This window comes from Schistosoma haematobium, chromosome ZW (genome assembly GCF_000699445.3).
Source record: "Schistosoma haematobium chromosome ZW, whole genome shotgun sequence".
In the NCBI taxonomy this organism is placed as follows: Eukaryota; Metazoa; Platyhelminthes; class Trematoda; order Strigeidida; family Schistosomatidae; genus Schistosoma; species Schistosoma haematobium.
Window position 1 is genome coordinate 52,833,200 of NC_067195.1, and position 19,264 is coordinate 52,852,463.

A 19,264-nucleotide genomic window follows, 5' to 3' on the forward strand; every position below is an offset into this window, starting at 1 on the left:
AAAAGCTGTAAGTTAACTGACTACTCAGTCCTGTGATAAAACTATAAGACCACGACAAATATCAACATAATATAATTCATAAATCTTTGCATATAAGTAATGAGGATATTTTTTCTTAAAAATAACCAATTCCATTTTATAAATATCGAAAATGTAATACCAAAACAAAGTTGATCTGAAAAATGTGATTTATTTGAACAATACTTTTTCAATAATCTGATTGCGATCTGATCAATCTTTAGAATCTATCACCGGAGAAATTGATGTCAATACCTTCAATTGATACATACAAGAGAACATCAGATATGTACAGAAGCCTGCTAGAGAAGGATTAAAAAGAATTTCGGTTTTCCATCCTTAAGGTATAAATCTGAATTTAATTATCAGCATAATCGTTTATAAAACTTAAGGTCAATTATATAAGAGATCAAATAAATCCACATAGATAACTGAAAATATTAGACAGAAGTGATAAAATATAGAAGAATTACTTTTCACGCACACATTTTTTGTACATACGGAAGTGGCTTACATTTCCTGATCATTATGGTTTCCATAAGGCTAAGAATACACTCGAAAATTTTTATCAAACAATGTAAAAAATTTGATCCTATAGCCTATCATAGTAATATATTTTATTTGAGATCATGGGCCGATCACTAGATCAGTAAAAACTAGGAAGCACCAAATGGGTGTTTTGTCCTAGTATGGGACTCCTCAGCAGTGAGCACCCGCGATCCCGCCCCCAGAACTAGAACTCAGGACCTTCGATCTTGCATGCGAACACGACCTCTAGACCAGTGAGCCAGTATCCAACTGTAATAATGTTTAATTGTACTCAATCCAGTATATTATGCGACCACCTTCTAGGTTATTCAATGACAGTCTAACATTGGTCAGTTCATGATCTCAATTAAAACTCAACAATCTTCATAACCTTAAACTGATAATATACTTTATTATGTTACTTAACTAATTATTTAATTTCACAAACAATTGAATATAAAATACCATTGTTAAACTAAACTAATAAACATTCATAATGTGAACGAAAAATTGTCTCCGAAATAAATGATCAGTACATACCACTAAATAGTTTCAACGGTTTCAATCAATTTGAAAAATATTACTTTCTATACTATGTGTTTACATTATTTGATCTGTTGAACATTGACTATTTAAATAATTTACAAATAAAAAAACTATAATTCAATGAATTTTTTTATTCAATACTATCACTGCAGTTTTATCAATGATTTTAAGAACACACTGAACTGATTAAAACTGACAGAATAGAATTCATTGACTGTATTAAATAAAAATAGGTTTAGATAAAAGAATACAATGTTGATGTATTTGTTAGCGTCTAAAAAGCGTTTACTTCCATGTACATAAATTTGTAGTCGTTTATTCAGTTAATGATCAATTTAATTACACTTGCATTATGGAAGACAATATATTTAAAATATCAGGGTGTTGCAAAATATATTTCAGGCTATCCCCATACTTCGTATATTAGTCAACTTGAAATATGTCATCACTATAACTCTCAACGATGTACGGTTTATAGAAGGTGAACCGAAGTCGTGTAAATAGTTTGTATTTAACATATTTCACACCAAACGCACAGTGTGACAAATGAAAAAAGGTGGTTTGACAGTATCTATGGTCATGAGAGTAAGTCATCATATGATTTGAGCGAGAAGAGAAATAAGTGCACAGGCTGTCACATGCAATCACTTGTTCATACTTATTTGTATAAGCATGATGGTACACATACATAAAGGTATAAGCGAAGCATCATGGACTAAAATAATACTATCTGCCAAATAGGTTAATAGAAGGGTTCAGCAGACTTGAACATCCACAACCTCGTGTAAGGATGAGGGCATTATAAGAGCACTAACTGTTGCATTGCTAAGAATGGATAAGGAAGTCCACGGACTCAATAACCGTTAGTCTAAACCATGTTGGCACATTTCGTTTATCAGGTTTGAGTTCATTCTGTTGTAGTGATCAATGGTTAGAAACCTTGGATGAAATTTTCCAGAAACCGTTACATCGTCGCAGATTTCCTCAATTTACGTCTTTCCTTCAGTCCGAAGTTTTAAAATTACCTTTTAAGTTTTATATGGCAAATTAATCCCTTTACGGATTATGTTCTCTATCCTCAATTATGTTTACAATCATTACTATGACTTTCTTTTACATCTTAATAATTTGATCCTCCTTTTTTAATGTGGTATGGGGACTGAGACCGATGTACAACTAGCTAAGTTCTACATTTCTTATGACTACCTAAGACTGCAGGAAAGTTAACCGTGATACTAAACTTTCTTGAAGCATGTATCAATTATAATCAAAATAAAAAATTATGATTTGAAAACATAGCTCGATGAAATCTGCGATTTCATTGTCATCAGTTGAGATCACTACAGAGAATATTTTGTAAATAAAAAAAGAAACATTTTCTTTGTTATTGAATTAAAGAGTTAGCATTATCACTGTTGTCACTACTTTCGGCTACACTACTAGATGAAATGAAGATAATAATTTGATTCTTCAATCTATTCTTCAAGCATATTATATCAATGATTCATCAGCTTATTTTCCCATTTCATATGGTCGAGCCCTGGTGAAGTTATGGGCTTGTACTACTTAGGTGTCTGTAACGTCTCTAAAGTGTACTAATTCATATTAACTCATTCATTGAAGTCGCAAGTGTGAATTGATGAATTCCGACCTATTGATCTTATGATCACAAAGTGATGATTCTATGTTCTGACCCATGTAAGGCTGTTAGCACACAAACTACTAAAATGCACTTCACTACGACGAAACAATTTCCCAGTACTGTTTATTTGTCTATCTTTGTTTATGTGACGGTTAATTCATGGTAAAATATCACCAATTTCGAATCACTCGATCACATTAATTATTATTATTGTGTTCATCTCACTAACTTTTGATCACTTAAACAAAGATAAAATACGTACATTGACGTTTTACAAGTAATCGATAAACTAAATATAATAATAACGTTAACGGAACTGTTCACAAATGTTCTTCATCTGCTTTAAATAATGTTTGACATGACCTAAATAAGTACTGAATACCCAGCCTATAGAATACAGTAGATTTAACCACTCAGTTAGTTATCCTGATTGAATTTTTTTGTAAAGTAATTATATGATCATTGTAGAAGAAAACATTTGAGTTATATTAGTTATATAGAATCGACGTTTGCATGCAGATATACGTGGACACCTATATATATGCCCACACAAAATCAGTCAGTTATTGATCACTCAAACAATAGGAATCAGTTTAATGAAATGAGCCAAATTAAGTGTTTTCTATATGAGAGTACCAGGAGGAACATTAGCAACTCATATTGTAGTCTTTCGGTTTTTTTGTTCGTTCCAATTATAAAAATATGCATGATATCTAAAAAAAACTATGATGCCAAGTATGCGATGTTAAGCCAAAAAATTTGGATTGTAAGTTTAGATTATTATAAAACATCTAATGATTGTGATAACATAAATTTGATTGTAATCATTATAGTTTGGAAAGTTTATAATAGATGCGTATCTATATTTATGTATTCAATAAAGGTTATTTGAATATTAATCTGTTCAATAATGAACATCTAGATGGAATTTAAACTTAAAACAAGATTTTAAGATGTAACTTATTGATTATTTACAATTCATTGGTAGAATTTTCAAATAATCTTATCAAGTAGTCACTGTTTACTTGTGCTATGTATCTATCTTCACTGTGAATTGGAGATAAACCTCATTGTTTCAATATTTATCTTTAAGGTTTAGTAATTAATGTGCCTACTCAGCTCCACAGAACCAATTCAATTGACAAACTTTTGTTCATATAACCGATTTACATTAGTCTGCCTTCAATTTCATAACAAAAATAATCAAAGCAATAGAATGTAAATTTAAAGATATGTAAAGAAGAAAATTCAGTATAGAGGTTTCAACTGTCTTTCAAACATTGATTAAGAGGCATAGAAATTTAGCTCCAATAATCATATTGAATGTATAATTTATTTGCACACTTCTGACTCATTAATTATTTGGATAGTGTACTAAGAAGATGAAGATTATCAGAATTATATGATATATTAGCTCTATACATTTTAAACAACAATAGTACTAGGGTAAGCTTAAAGTTGCTCTTACCTTCCATTTGTTTCGCTGATCCTTTGTTGTGTTGTTTCATCTATAAATGCTTTTAACAAGTGTTTGTGCTAATATATTTCACAGTGTCCTCTTATTACATCATCAAAATATATCAAAGTGGCTGAATTGCAGTGATTATCGTTCTAAAATGACAAATATATTGTATTGTAAATGTTTTATCTACATTTATAAATTGTTATATATTTAAAGGGGTTTTGTGGAGATTTTGGTAATTTCAGTAGTTGAAATCATGAGTCAATTGAAGCTAGACCACCGTGTAAAACCTGGACAGCCGTTCCGTCCTAGTATGGGACTCCTCAGAAGTGCGCATCCACGATCCCACCCCCCGTGAGATTCGAACTCAGGTCTGGCTTCAATTGACTCATGATTTCAACTATTGTTATATATTTATTTGATAATATGAAATGTTAATCAAAATTACAAATGATTTGTAACCACTTGTCGTTCGACTTTTTGGTTGATTGATTGGACGTTTGTGATAAAACAATTCTATGGCTGTTCGAACATGTAAATATACAATAACATTAGTGATAAGCTTATCTTTAGAGTTATTTAAAAGTTCTAACATTTTCGTAATATACTAACAGTGTTGATCAGTTTTCTTATACAACTCAATGATATCAATATTATTTGTTTAAATGTACCTATTTACACTCAGTTATGTACTGACTTGTTTAAATAAGAAAATCTTAATTTTATGAAGAAATATCTCTCTATTTTTTTCTTAGATATTAATGAAAGATTTGAAGATATTAAATCACTAATTGTTCAAGTGAAAGATGTCATTTCTCAACCAATTACCATTGGTCATCCTGAAGATGCTGATGAACAACTTGCCACTTTAAATGTATGTTTATAGCAAAGTTCATCCTTTCTCCTATCGTTATATATCACTTTTACTATTAATCAGAATTACTATTAGATTATAGCGATCGATTTACGAGGATTGGTTTTATTATGGACTGACTCTGTTTAAATAATCACTGGAAATCGGGGTGCTTTGGACAGTGTTTTTGTTCTAAATTTTGTGACTTTTCAACAGACCAAACAGATTATCCTGTCATGGATTAAACCCAAATGAGTTTACCCACTAGGTGTATTTGATCAACCGTTAAATGTAATTTCAAGTTAAATCAGACCATGATATAACAACCTATCGACTGCCTAACTACTTACTTGTTATCCCCTTAAATTAATAATGATCATATGTTCAATAGTGACTAATTAAAAAAGGTAATCCACAGAGTTATATTAAGAAGCTTCGATCAGTAAAGTTCAAGCATGTAGTACTTGAGGCAACTGATCATCAACGGCATTAAAATATATTTACACAGTATCAAGAATTGATCGAAATTAGATATCGATGAAAATAAAGGTCATAAAGAAGCCAATTATTATTCACTTCATACAGTTGTATTATTCATCTATTGACTGAACTAAAAGAAAACAGTAAAATTGATTATAGACTCTCTTGTTGGAAGTTTGTTCCATAAAACTAGTTTAGGAAACGTAAACGTAATTAAAATTACAATCATGACTTGATGATAGCTGTAAGAAAAAGCTCAGTGAATGTTTACTAAGCTTTTTACAGACCTTACTTGAAAGAAATTGAGTATTTATTTGTCATGTTGAGTATTTGAATTTTAAACATAAAAAATTTCAGTCAGTTCATATTGGCATAAGAAGATATAAATAATTGTTCTCAAAAATCCCTCACCTTGAACAACCTTAACCAGTTAGCACGGTTAGAATACTTTCAGTAAGTTAAAACTAAGTAAATATGTTTTTTTCTCAGTTGAGCAATGCAATTATCAATAGTTTTAATATTTTTCATGAAACCTCTGGAAATTTGTAGAAAAATTAATATTTCACGGGAATTTTTAATGCCAAATTAGTGTTTACTACTCATAACTATTTATGAGTTGATAGATTGAGATTAATGTATAAATGGTGAATTCGCCTAGCCCAATAACCCATTCATAATAACCATTTACTATGTGACCTTTATGTATCATGTGATCTTTCCAGTCCGACATTTCATTATCAATACTTATTTTTACTTCGAAACAAATCAAGGATTATTGTATGACATACCTGTATATAATGAATATGATAAAACACTTAAAAATGCTCCTCAATTAATCCAATTTTATCTAGAGTCAATGAATAAAACTGTAAAACAATTATTATTCTGTAATGATTAAAATTAGTTGACTGTGACCCATCATCTTGGTAGTTACAGAGGGCGAGACTATAATTTAAGGATGAACCAATCACATTTAAGAGAGCAGGTCTTGGATTTTAGTGCGAAATTCATTCACTCATTTGTCTGAATACCATTTTGGCATTATAGTTGATGTCAGTTCGTGATGAAAACATTTAATCTAATTCCTAACTCTAACCATCAATTGTAAATCATAATCTTTATTCTTCACATTAATATAAAACCTTAATTTAAACCTAGTGAACATGCTCAAGGTTATTTTAGTGCTGCTCAACGGTCGTTCATAAATATTATTTGATTATTGATATTTTATTCATTTACAGAAAATGGTTAAGGATTTTGAAGCTACAAGCGAATTTCTTGCTAATTGGGAGATGAATTCAGCAAATCATCCGGAATTATCCTCATCCTCACCATCTTCATCTGTCAAATGGAATGAAACATTAAAAGATTTACGTGAACAATATAAAACTGTTTGTGCAAACTTAAATACGCGGATTGATTTTCTACAAGATTTATCAGAACAACATGAATTATTTTTGGTAAGTGAATGAGACAATCTTCTTTTTTTAATTTCAAATAGTAAATACTAATTCTTTTACATATAAGAGAGATAAATGAATTAGATGATAGGTAGTTGATTTATCAGATATTCACCAATCTTCAAGTGAAATAAATGCCAAATAACGTGATACAAACTAATACTTCGTTAAAGAATCAACACTTCATAAAAAATTAATCACTTATTTTCAAAAAACTCTGATCAATGCACATCGATGTGGCCGAAATCAGAAGTTCATAGATAGAAACTTAACATCTAAACTACATCCTATAAAATCACTGATAGTTCAAAATAAAACTGTATTTACGAATATGAAATCTAGAGGAGATACGTCTACAGAAATCTTGAAGAAATGAATTTCAAAATCCTTGAGGGAAACTTTTTTTATTTCATATTTCGAATTGTCTTCTCAGGATGGCGTACGATTCATGAATATGTTGAGGATAAACTCTGATAAAGTTATTAATGAAAGGCCGTAATCAACATTACACCAAAAACTCTGAGTTCAATAATTCTAAAAATGACTGCTTCCTCAACTAAACATCCATCTATTTCCGAAACATTCAGAAGGCCGGAATTATCAGCCAACTAAATTCTGTATTTTTATCATATTCAAACTAAAACCCTCATGACGATTCACATAAATTGTAAAACAACAACTTACGACAAATAAATCTTGTTGAGTATGTATAGCTAGGAGATTTGTAATATAAATTTGAGTAATAGGTTTATGGTTGTTTAGCTGTAATTTGTGATAGGTTGAAGGTATCAAAGCAGTTAATGGTCAAATGAACAAAATTTTAATAGATGCACAGGTAATGTAAAAATTAATTCCCTTAGAAATGGCCTCCGAAATATCTTATTTTTCTTTCTGCTCACCTTTCCAGTAAAATAACTTAAACTGGGGAATATCTGACAATGCATTCTAAATTGATTTATCAAAGATATCAAACTGATTAAGAAAACGAAGAGATGGAGCTGGGTTTTGTCAGTTATTAGTATTAACTGGGGAATCATTGAAAACCAAAAGGAATTGAAAAGTAGTTTTGTTTTAGCGCGGCTGACTTTAAAAAGTGAAATTCCTGGTAAAAAGTTAAGTGTTTATGATCACATGACTGAAGTATAAAGAAGTTGCTTGAAACCATTAAAGTACGATGAAATTAGTTAAGTATATTATGTATTATTCATGTTTGAAAAAACTACTCAACGAGACACTTCCATACTACATTTCTAACTGGATGCTTTTGAAAGGAAAGGGGTTTATTCTGGCGTCATAATCGTTAAATTTTAGTGGATTTATTCTAAGTACGTTCCTTATGAAATGTCAGTATATATATGCAGCAAGTGATAATTTAAACATTTACATGGGTCTATATTAATATACAAACATTTCTCAGCTAGAATTAATTTATGATGATTACTAGCTCATACAATGAAGTAAACTGTTAATTGTCTGGCTAACTATTCTTTAGTTGAAAACCTAACCCCCAAAAAATCTCTCAGATCATTCTCCGTTTCACTGCCTGATACAAATATACGCAACAACATACCTGTGGTAATAAAATTTGTGGAATGAAGATACCTTGAAGTCGATAATTTTTACCTATCTCAAAACAGGCTCGCCATTGCACGACGAGAACTACATTTTTGATTGGTCCAAGAGTAAGGGAGACAATAGTACACGAAAATACAATTCCACACTCAATCTTTTGATCTAATTAAAGCATCGCAAACTAAAATATCCTGATTAATGTATCTTGTAACTGGACAGCTGAAAATTCCCTATACCATGGCACGATTTGAATAGTTAATAATTAACCAATCAGAAGCATATATGTTTTCGACAAGTTACATTTTAATTCTTATGGGGCTGTATCATGGTATATGTGCTTGTACATAGAGGCAAAGAGTTGTGGTTATGTAATTTTCAAGGTAAAGAGGGCTTGGTTTGAATAATATAACCAATAAACAGTTGAGAATGTGAATGAGTGTGTGTAAAATGTATCCGGAAAAAAGTTCAATTAGTTTACTCAATCAACAATCTTGAATTATTTTCTCGTATAAATTTCCTAAGTTCTTCGTTTACACTCTTTAATCAATATGTGGATTGTGTCGTTCTTTTCAAATCTATCCTATATTTAATATCTATTCCATACATATAGGTTTTGTCATTCAAATTCTAATAAATTTACTTTTCGTAGCGATTAGCACTCTTATGATTTTAATTAGACCAATTATATATATTTGCCTAAAGTTCATTTATCTACTAAATTATTTCAAATAGTTTTACATAATAAATGGAGATAGATAGTGGCTAGAAGTGGAATCAAGGACTCTCGTGTCGTCCTTTGTGGGACTCGTCAGCTGGATGTACATGAATCTCAGAGTTGATGTGCACTTTGGGACTCGGACCCAGTACCCTTCACTTCAAACGCCATCACGTTATCCACTTAGCTACTGAGTCCTGATAGGGTCATCTAGATGTACCCACTTATTAAAGTTACAACAGTTAACTGGTTTATTCGTAATTACAAAATAACAACTAATTTTATGTTTTATTTTTTGAACAACAAGAATCAATTTGAAGGAATCGAAAAATGGCTTGCAGATATGACAGATTATTTGGATTCAGTATCAAGAGCACATCTACCATCAGTACCAGTTATTCAAGCCCAACTACAGGAAAGTTGTGAAGCATTAAATGATATGAAAACGTTAAAGCCAACTTTACAAAAAGTTGACGAGGTTGCTCACAGACTTTTGGAGTACTTTAGTCCAGCTTATGCCGAAGTATGTTAAATTTGGAAAAAAAGGAAAATTTCCGTTTTGTTCGTCGTTTTTTTTACAGATCTTTGGAGATAGCTATGTTCTACTATGTTAATTGCTTAGCAGGTAAAAGTTTAGAATAAGTGAAAGACTGTTATTCACTCGCCACATATTGACATTCTTTGAGGTTGGCGATAAAAACATACTGTAATATTAAAATACATTGTGACTTTTTCTTCATGGATCTTCAGTAGTTAGATAACCAATTAATCAAACAAAAATTTCATGTCTCTTCGTGACTGTCTCTGAGATGAGTTTCTCAAAGTCCTTGTTGGAAGCAGTGCTCTGTGAATTTACCCATGTTAAAAATGACATATTTCTAAAATCTGTGATGCTGAATGGTAACTTCATTTAATTACAAATGAGAAGTGTATAATATGCGAATCATATTGTGCTCATATCAAGGTTCATGGATTTTTGGTCCAACGAAAGTGCAATCGAGTGTTTGGGCTATTTAGAATATCTTCACTAGGATAAAAGTAAATGTCTATTTATCACAACGTATGAGACTAAATTTCATGTCCATTCACATTTTTCATCCGTTTTACTAGTGACCGGACGTCAATGACACATTCATACCGGGACAAATAAAAATGAGGATCAAGGTTTCTTACAATATAGAATCGATCATACATATGCAATCTATAAAGTGTGCATTTGTTAATTCTTACCAGATAATAACAAATTAAGTGTTCTAGGTACATAAATGTTGTCTTGTGATTTTCAAAAATTCGTTACTTCGTTATGGAAACTTTAAAAAAACTGAAGAAATTGGTATAGATTACCTGCATAAATAATGGGAGTTACTTATGAACTTTACAAGTATTCATCCATTTATTTACAAACATATCAACGATTATCGTCGAATGGTACAGATAAACATAAAGGTCGGATAGTAATTTCGGTTAGTTAAAGTCATGTTTACTAGTGACTTATTCGAGCTTGCTTCGCTGAGAGCTTGGTGAACTGTTTAGTCTATTTGAAGACGATCAGCTGATTCATCTCAGACATCTTTCTTATTGTGATTAATATAGTTAGTTTACTTCAATATTACTTCCCATCTTAATCGTTGACATAACACGTAGATAATTTCAAGTCATTTTAACTCCAGTAAGATTCATAAAATTTGATGACTAGTGGTGAGTGTACCTAATAACACATTTTGCATACCTTTTCCTTTCTTTATGCTTAACTATGAATTTATCAGAACTAACATGTTTTGAGTTTAAATTGCATAAATTGTTATGCAAATTCACAGGTTAGGTAGTAATAAGATAAACAGAAATTGAGATGGTCAAATAAGACAAAATTATGGAGCTGGGACTGAATTAAGTCACTATCATATAGAATACAGCCATTCAGATATAAGTGATTAGGTTAAGTAGAAATATCAATTTTTCACTGTAAATGACTGTTAACTAGACTCATTGATGAAGATGAAGATAAACAATAATCCTTGAGAAACTTAAGTGCATAACCTTTGAGTTAATTAACAATGTAACAAATGCGTATATGCATATTACTTGGATAACTGAACTGAAAACCCCTTCTTTTTTCTAACTTGGTGTAAAAAAAACAGCTTACCACTCATCGACTTCAATCATTGCACAATGATTGGAATGAAGTGAGAAATTTAACAAAGTCAAATCGAGATCATTTAAGAGCTAAACTAGCTGAAGCCAACAGTTCAACAATGATAAGTAGAAATCAAGAATTTCCTGGTACAACAATACTATCAAATTTATCTTCATCCGCGACAACTTTAATTAATACCCATGTAACATGTAAAAATGATTCAGCTGATCGATTAATTACAAACAATAATACAAGTACAACTAATAATAATAATAATAACACTCCATTATCTACATCAACTACTGAATTTTCAACAACTGATAGTTCAACAATATTGTCTCCAGCTACAACTCCTACTATTGCTACTGTATCAAATGCTGTACAAGTAGATATTACAAAGTTGGAAGTTTGGATGCATCAATCAAAAGAACAATTATCACAATTTTCCATTATAAATGATCCAAATGATTTGAAAAAACTGGAAAATGTTATCAAGGTATTATTCGGTTATTCATATACAGTTTTTTCACTATTATTATTATCAGTCGTAGTACTAACATTAGTATTAATATTAGATCCTATAAATTAATTGGAAAATAGTTCTCATCTAAACATTAAAAACACAAAGTTCAGAGAAGGGATCTCTTTTCAACGAATTTATTATCAAACTGTGTTCTTATAAATTAGTTTATATTATCATGTATCATTCAATAATATTTTTATAACTGTGAAACTAAGCTTGAAACAGCAAGAAGCGAGTTATGTACGAATTAAGGAGCAAAACAAAAACTGATGGCAGATAAACATTTTACTGACTTGGTGAAAACATAATAGCCTTTTTAGTAAAATGAACTCACTTGCAGACAGAATTCATAGATATTTGATAATTGTTAGCCAACTAATATTATATATAACTGAAAATAGTAACAATACAACTGGATTTTTACACAGAAATTATTCAGACGAATTTTAACATATCCAATATAATTCTTCATGAAACATTTGAAGCAATTAGAATCAATATTAAATAATACATTTTGTATTTTAGAGTATACTTAGGTTCATCAATATGGGAATTAATTTAGCTTATTTCGACAGTACATTTGTTTTATAAAAAAAGAATTTATTACTATTCCACCTATTTTTTTCTCAAGGTGATTAGTGATAAAATCATTGAGAATCGACCAATTTTAGCTGCAATTGATACATGCAGCGCTGTCAGTATAACAGGTCAACCTATTTTAGACACTGAAGCCTTATTAACAAAAGCTCATTTTGCTGATTTAGAATCAGCTGTCGCTGCAGAACGAGAACGCTTAATGGCGGCAATTTATCATTTAGATGACTTTAAAAGTAAGTTTATTATTGATAAGAATTAATTGTTTTATTCCCTCGTAAAACAGTTTGCGTCCGCTAATACAAATGCTCTCTCGTTTATTTTTCTTCATTGGGGTTCATGAATCACGGAGTGATTTGTTACATCTTTAGTTATTTTGTTTGACGAGAATATACTGAATATTCATTTTGTACAACAAGTAAACATTAGAGACTAAATATTGGCATACTGTGAAGATAATAATACTAATTAGATCTCTTAACATACTTTTCCAAGTACACCTACTTATCTATTCAGCATTACTCTGTATAATGTTTGATCGTGAATGGTGTGACACTGTTAACAATCATCTAAATACTTATAGTTGACAAAACTCAATCACAATGTGAAAACAGATTGTTCAGAAATCTACCAACGTACAATGGGTTGTTCGGGAATGTGACCTTCAAAAGTGTTTGATATCTTTTACGAAGAATTAGTCGCTAATATATGCTATATGCCGCTAAATGAATAGCATTAGATACACAAAACTTATATTGGACAGCGTTTCCCATCAATGTTCTTTAGACAATCAACATATTGCTTATAAAGTTCAATCGTTGGGTTTAAATAAAACACTGTTACCGTTACTGACATGACTATTTGTTATAATTATGGGAAATGTGTTACTTGTTATTTTTCATAATACTACAAGGATTGATATGGATTGATTCAAAGAAGAATACAAGAGTACGCATGAAGATTTATTCATTCATCAATCAGTGATTCCTATCATTGATTCAAAAACTATATCAAAAGTATTATGTTATATCTATAATTTACACTTAATCAATCAATTATTAAATTTGGATACTTGAAAATATAACTAAATTATCGAGTTATATTTTTGATTCATCCCGAAAGTAACCAAATCAAATTTTCAGACAGATCTCTATGAAGTAAATATTTTAACTGGAAAAGTAAACAGATAAGTTCTAATGTGGTAAACCGAAGAAAATCAATCTAGCCATTATTGTATCTCGGTATATCAATATTTGTAGAAAAATACACAAAAGAAGCTTCAATTTAGGTAGCAATACATTGTTGTTGGAAGTATCACATAAAATATCTACGGGAAGTGATTTAGTTCAGTATAGAAATTGTAGACTGTTGACTAATGAAGCAGAAATCCTTTAATATCAGTTTAAGATTTTTTTCTTATTACACGGTTCAAATGATTCTACTGGATAGTTTACTCTGTTCTCGAATCAATCACTGTGAACCGTCTAATTATTTTTCTTATTGTAACTTTCGGTTTCTTTTTATAACAAGTTATACATTTATGAGATAACAATTCTTCTAATCATTGGTCATTTATTATTTTCTGATATTCTAGAGGTTATGATCAATAGTAATTATTTGGAAAGGATTAAGGTCTATGTTCCATGTATATTATTTAATGCGATTCTCTCGTTATCATCATTTCATCGATAGATTCAATCACATTAATTACAAGTAACCATTTAAAGGATAGTATTGTACATACAATAACTTTTAATCAACACTTGAAAACATTGAATAACTTAATATTTCATCTAATGTTTATGTAAGAGTGAATAGAATTTTAGCTGAACTCTCAGTAAAGCCTACAATAGATTTAATAAACAGTAATAAATTTATAATATCTCCTATTTCTCAATTATCTCTTTGTTAATATTTTCATCATTATTATAATAATGAGTTATTGCCTGTTAATATCTTTTGAAAATAGCTGTATTGAATAGTGAAAAACGATGGTTTGAAACTGTTAGAACAAATAATGAACGTGTTAAAAATAGTAGTTATTCAGAAATTAGTGAAATAACAGATGATTTAGAAGTAAGTTTAAACTATTTTTGTTTTCTAAACTGAAAATTATTCAAAAGCAATTAGAGATAATTTAATATAACTTATTGGTAGTGCAAACCCTAGTTTACTAAGTTTAGATGGGTTGTAATACTATCCAGGTGCTTGAACTAAAGTAGGCTGTGCGAGGTTCAAACCTGTGGTTTTTCGGTTGAAAGCTGAATGCTTTAACAAATCATACTAATCAGTGAGAAAAATAAAGGAAGAACCTGTGAAACGTGATCGATTGTTTAAATACTAATCATTTTATGAATTATCCTGGTTTTCATTGATTATGAGATATTTTCAGTCACAAAATATCTGTATATGCTTCGATCAAAATGAACAAGACCGTTGTTCATCAGTGTAAACACTCTTATTTTAAGTCAGTGTACCATTGGATAAAATCGCGCTGAATATATATTGGTTTTTGTTACTGAGTGATTTATCTAACCATCATACAACAAGTTTAAACATAATTAAAAAGTCTTGTCTTGTTAATGAGTTGAACTAATTATTGAATATCATCAATAATAAAAATGATTATTACCCACTTAATTAAATGAATTCACTGTTCTGTTTTACAGTTTATCTTAAAAATTCAATTGATAGATAAGATTTATCATCATAAGTCAAATGAGGAACTGTATGAACAGAATTTTAAATATGATTATCCAACTGTATGATGATAATCTTTACATAAAAGAGTAAAATTACCAGATTAGTTAAAAAAAACTACTACAAAATCTTGCATAATTGTTTGTTGATTAAAGTTTCCATAACTTAAACAAATAAAACAAGGGAAAATGAAGAAAAATAATCGGGTGGAAAGAATATCAATGATAATAATAAACTAAGTATATGATATATAAGATTGAACATCGGCTAACAGTGGAATTATGGATGCTCATTTCGTTCTATCTGGAACTTACTAGCTGGATGTACATGGACCTGAGTGCCGATCACGTACTGAATACTGGATCTAGATCTCCCCTAGTTAATACAGTTATATTTAAATTTTTGAGTTGTCTAGTTATTTATCGGTCACTAATGACATATAGGTATCCCAAGCAGTGTCTCGATATTACATTTTTTTACAAACGGTGTTAATGTCTAACTCCAATCGGTCTCCATAAATCCTCATACCGATAATAATCATGTGCTCACTAGTGACTAGCTTCAAGATGGATTTCTAAAGTTCTAGTGAAGGACTGTGACCAGTGGGGTACAACTTGTGTCGAGTGTGAGACAGTCATCCACCTTAGACAACGGATGAAGGTTTGCGCAAGATCGTGAATCGATTGAAGTTAGACATTAACACTGTTGAATTCAGGCTCAGTGGTCTCGAGGTGAAGCGTCCGTGTGTTAGACCGGAAGTCCCGGATTCGAGTCCCACATGCGGTACTGCTGAGTCACGTGTGAAACGAGACGGTCGTCCAGTGCTTCTAGATTTTCAGTGGTGGTCTGCCTTAGATCGACTCGTGAGTTCGACTGTGAAAATGCTACAATCTCCACAAATCCCCATGTTGATATATATGTCCCTACGAGATGATAGTTCCTTATTTTTTTCTCATTCCAGTCTCTTGACAGATTATCAAGAGAACATACAATTGACGATGAAGAACGCCTAAATAAATTAGCTAATGCATTACATGAATCATGCGTTATGGGTAGTGCAATAATGAAAGAACTTGAAATATATAAAACGGAACTAACCTTAGTTAAAGTTGAAGTAAGTGTACTTCGTAAAGAAATTACTTGTACGTTGTTTATAATGTTTTTTTCTATGTTTATTTCTTGTCGCTGTAGTTCAAAATTAGGAGATATTCACAATGATCATCGTTTTTCTTTCTCGTTGACTTATTTTTTATAAAAGTGAATAGCTGCAAAAAAAACGTTTCATTGTTTAGTTGAATACGTCAATCAGGACGTGTTATTTTGTCGAAACTGTATGAGTCATGTGTTTAGTATATTAAAATTATAAGCGTTATTTACCAAAATAACTAAGATCATACATACTAAGATTAAGTATACTTATTCTAATTAGAGTGACTGAATGAGTGATGTTTTATTTTGACTAGATTTTAAGCCTAGTGCACCAAATACGTGTGACCATAATTTCTTAACTGTTTTTAGACTTCCACAAACCTATGACTTACGAATCTCAAATAACTTCGGAAAGAATTAATATGACGAAAGGTTTACTTCCAAAATTATTTCATTTATACAAATCATATGGGTACTTATTTGACTAGAATTGACCTTGGAGTTGTGAACAGTCCTATGAGAATGATAAAAGTAATAATTACTTAGTTGCTTTATCAGTCGAAATAAGTAAAAATATAAGTGTTTTGGCTTCCGAATTTCATTAGAAGTTTTCTAAATGCTTTAATTGGCTTACAATAATTTGGAACACTGTTTTTAAATTATCGAACAGTGTGTGTAGGGTAGTTACCCACCGAGGACAATGGCAGATGGTCATGCAGTATCATGGATTGATTGAAGTCAGACATTTACATCCTCGGATGCCGGTTCAGTGGTCTAGAGGTTAAGCGTTGTCACGCGAGTCTGAGTTCGATTCCTGCATGCGAAGTCGTAAATAGGCACTGTCGAGGCGTTCAGTACTCTCTGGGTTTTCAGTGGTGGTCTAACATTCCTCGTTTCATGATTTCAAGGAAATTTAGCAATCTCCACAACCCTATACTGACAATCGAAAGTAGGATGGATTATATGTGTTTGATCACTATGAGATCCGTTTCCACTGAGATATGCATTATAATTGGTTAGCAAACCAGCTCGTGGCTGAATAATTTTTCATTGACTATTATTAACTGTATAAACACTGAAAACTAGTGACCGTTCTCAGTCTCTTAAGAGGCTGAAAGTGTTTACAAATCAGAAACAATGATGAAACAACTGGAAATTTTTCTCTAGTTAATAATGGTTTTCAAGTAGATATCAGTCAATTATGAAAACCGTGTTCTAGTGACGTCACAGGAATCGACTGGTTCATAAGAAAGTAACCAACACCATTCACCAAATATATACTGTTTTATATATTTAGTCAGATACAGTAATTTCCAGTTACGTTAACTTTCTGAGTGATTTCTAGATCCCTTTAATATTTTACAGTCGAACTCCAAACGAAACTAAAACAAGGAAACTAATTAAGAAACTTTACTCTGAAGGTCAATCTGTTTATAGATAGTTAAAGGTACTGTTGACCTAGGAAATCTAGAATTTCATAGGAAAGATGCAACAATAGAATTAATGTTTCAAATACTCGATTAATTAAATTAGTGAAATTCTTCGAAGTCACTAAATGGCTAGAAGTAACATGGATAGTTCTTGACAGTGAATTTATTGATCTATCATTCAAATTTTTTTGAATATTAAAAACCTTTTTTCTAATCATTAGATTGATTCTACAACTGCTTATCTTCAAAGTTTGCTTGACCAATTACGTTCAGTTGATGAACGTGTTACAGAAATTGAGACTAGTTTATTGAACATTGAAGATGATTTGGATAACTACTTTTTCAATACACAATCTACCGGTGACATCAGTGCGTTAACAAATAAATTGCAAACACGTATAAAAAGTGCAAATAATATAATTAAAGATCTAGATGAAATGATTGAATATAATTCATTACATTCATGTACTGATTGTTTGACCAATCGACTAGAAAGTTATAAAGCTCAATTACAGGTAAAATTCAAATTATTATCTCATTTAATGTAACGGTTTTGCAATATAAAAACATTAACAGAGATTTATTCATGAACATGAATTTGTCGAAACTAGTCCCACTGCAATGAGTCTATGTGGATTTTTCTAACTTTATTATACAGTTATAAGTTGATGTTATACAAATCACTTATAGATAAAGTCGCCTTAGTCACACCTACTCAGTTGATAGTGTTTTGTGTAAACGCAACAAATTTCAAAATCAAATTGAGTATAGATTTCTTTGAGAAATGATCTCGATATTGTAATGAACGAGAACACCAGGGGGAACAACCAAATTTATCTTAATACAATACTACAGAATATCTCGGTAAAATCTGAGAACAATACAGTAATACTTCATTTGCAGAATATGAATCACTTGTCATAGACTGTGTTGTTCCTTCATTTTCATACCAATCACTCTTTGTTCTCATTCTCTTCTTTTCGATTTCCTCAACTTTCTGCCGCCACATATTCGGTGGTACATCCTACTTATATCTATCGAGATCAGTAGCATGCATCACAATATGAGTTACTAGTAATCAGACAACTTGATATAGGCTAGCTGTTTACATTGGTAATTACGATCAAACTCCAACATAATCATCCATCTGAGCTAAAAGTTTTCCTCTTTATCTAGTAGTAAATTAATTTGTCACTAAATTAATCCAATTATTATCAGGCTAAAAATTCAAAGTGAGAATGAAAAATTTCGTACAATTATACTTTAAACATAATGTATATATGTACTAGACTGATACAGAGGAAGTAATTGCAGATTTATATACAAAATGATATTTTTCGCTTTGTCGTTTACTATACACTACCAGTTATTCTTAAGATTGGATATGAACCGTAAGAGTTGTATTTTACTATATAAGTTTCAACTGAAATACTAAATTGTGAGTTAAATTGGAATATA

The 19,264-nt window shown here is 30.7% G+C and overlaps 1 protein-coding gene across 2 annotated transcripts in view; it reads left to right on the plus strand.

Moving 5' to 3' along the window:
- MS3_00003861 (uncharacterized protein) overlaps positions 1–19,264 on the plus strand; it is a 248,629-nt gene that overhangs the window by 87,184 nt on the left and 142,181 nt on the right. For both annotated transcript variants that reach the window (XM_051211722.1, XM_051211723.1), the window contains exons 15-22: positions 4,952–5,070; positions 6,771–6,989; positions 9,584–9,799; positions 11,415–11,906; positions 12,565–12,763; positions 14,497–14,603; positions 16,189–16,341; positions 18,028–18,321. In XM_051211722.1, the coding sequence (XP_051071819.1) occupies positions 4,952–5,070; positions 6,771–6,989; positions 9,584–9,799; positions 11,415–11,906; positions 12,565–12,763; positions 14,497–14,603; positions 16,189–16,341; positions 18,028–18,321 (1,799 nt within the window). The remainder of the gene's footprint in view (positions 1–4,951; positions 5,071–6,770; positions 6,990–9,583; positions 9,800–11,414; positions 11,907–12,564; positions 12,764–14,496; positions 14,604–16,188; positions 16,342–18,027; positions 18,322–19,264) is intronic.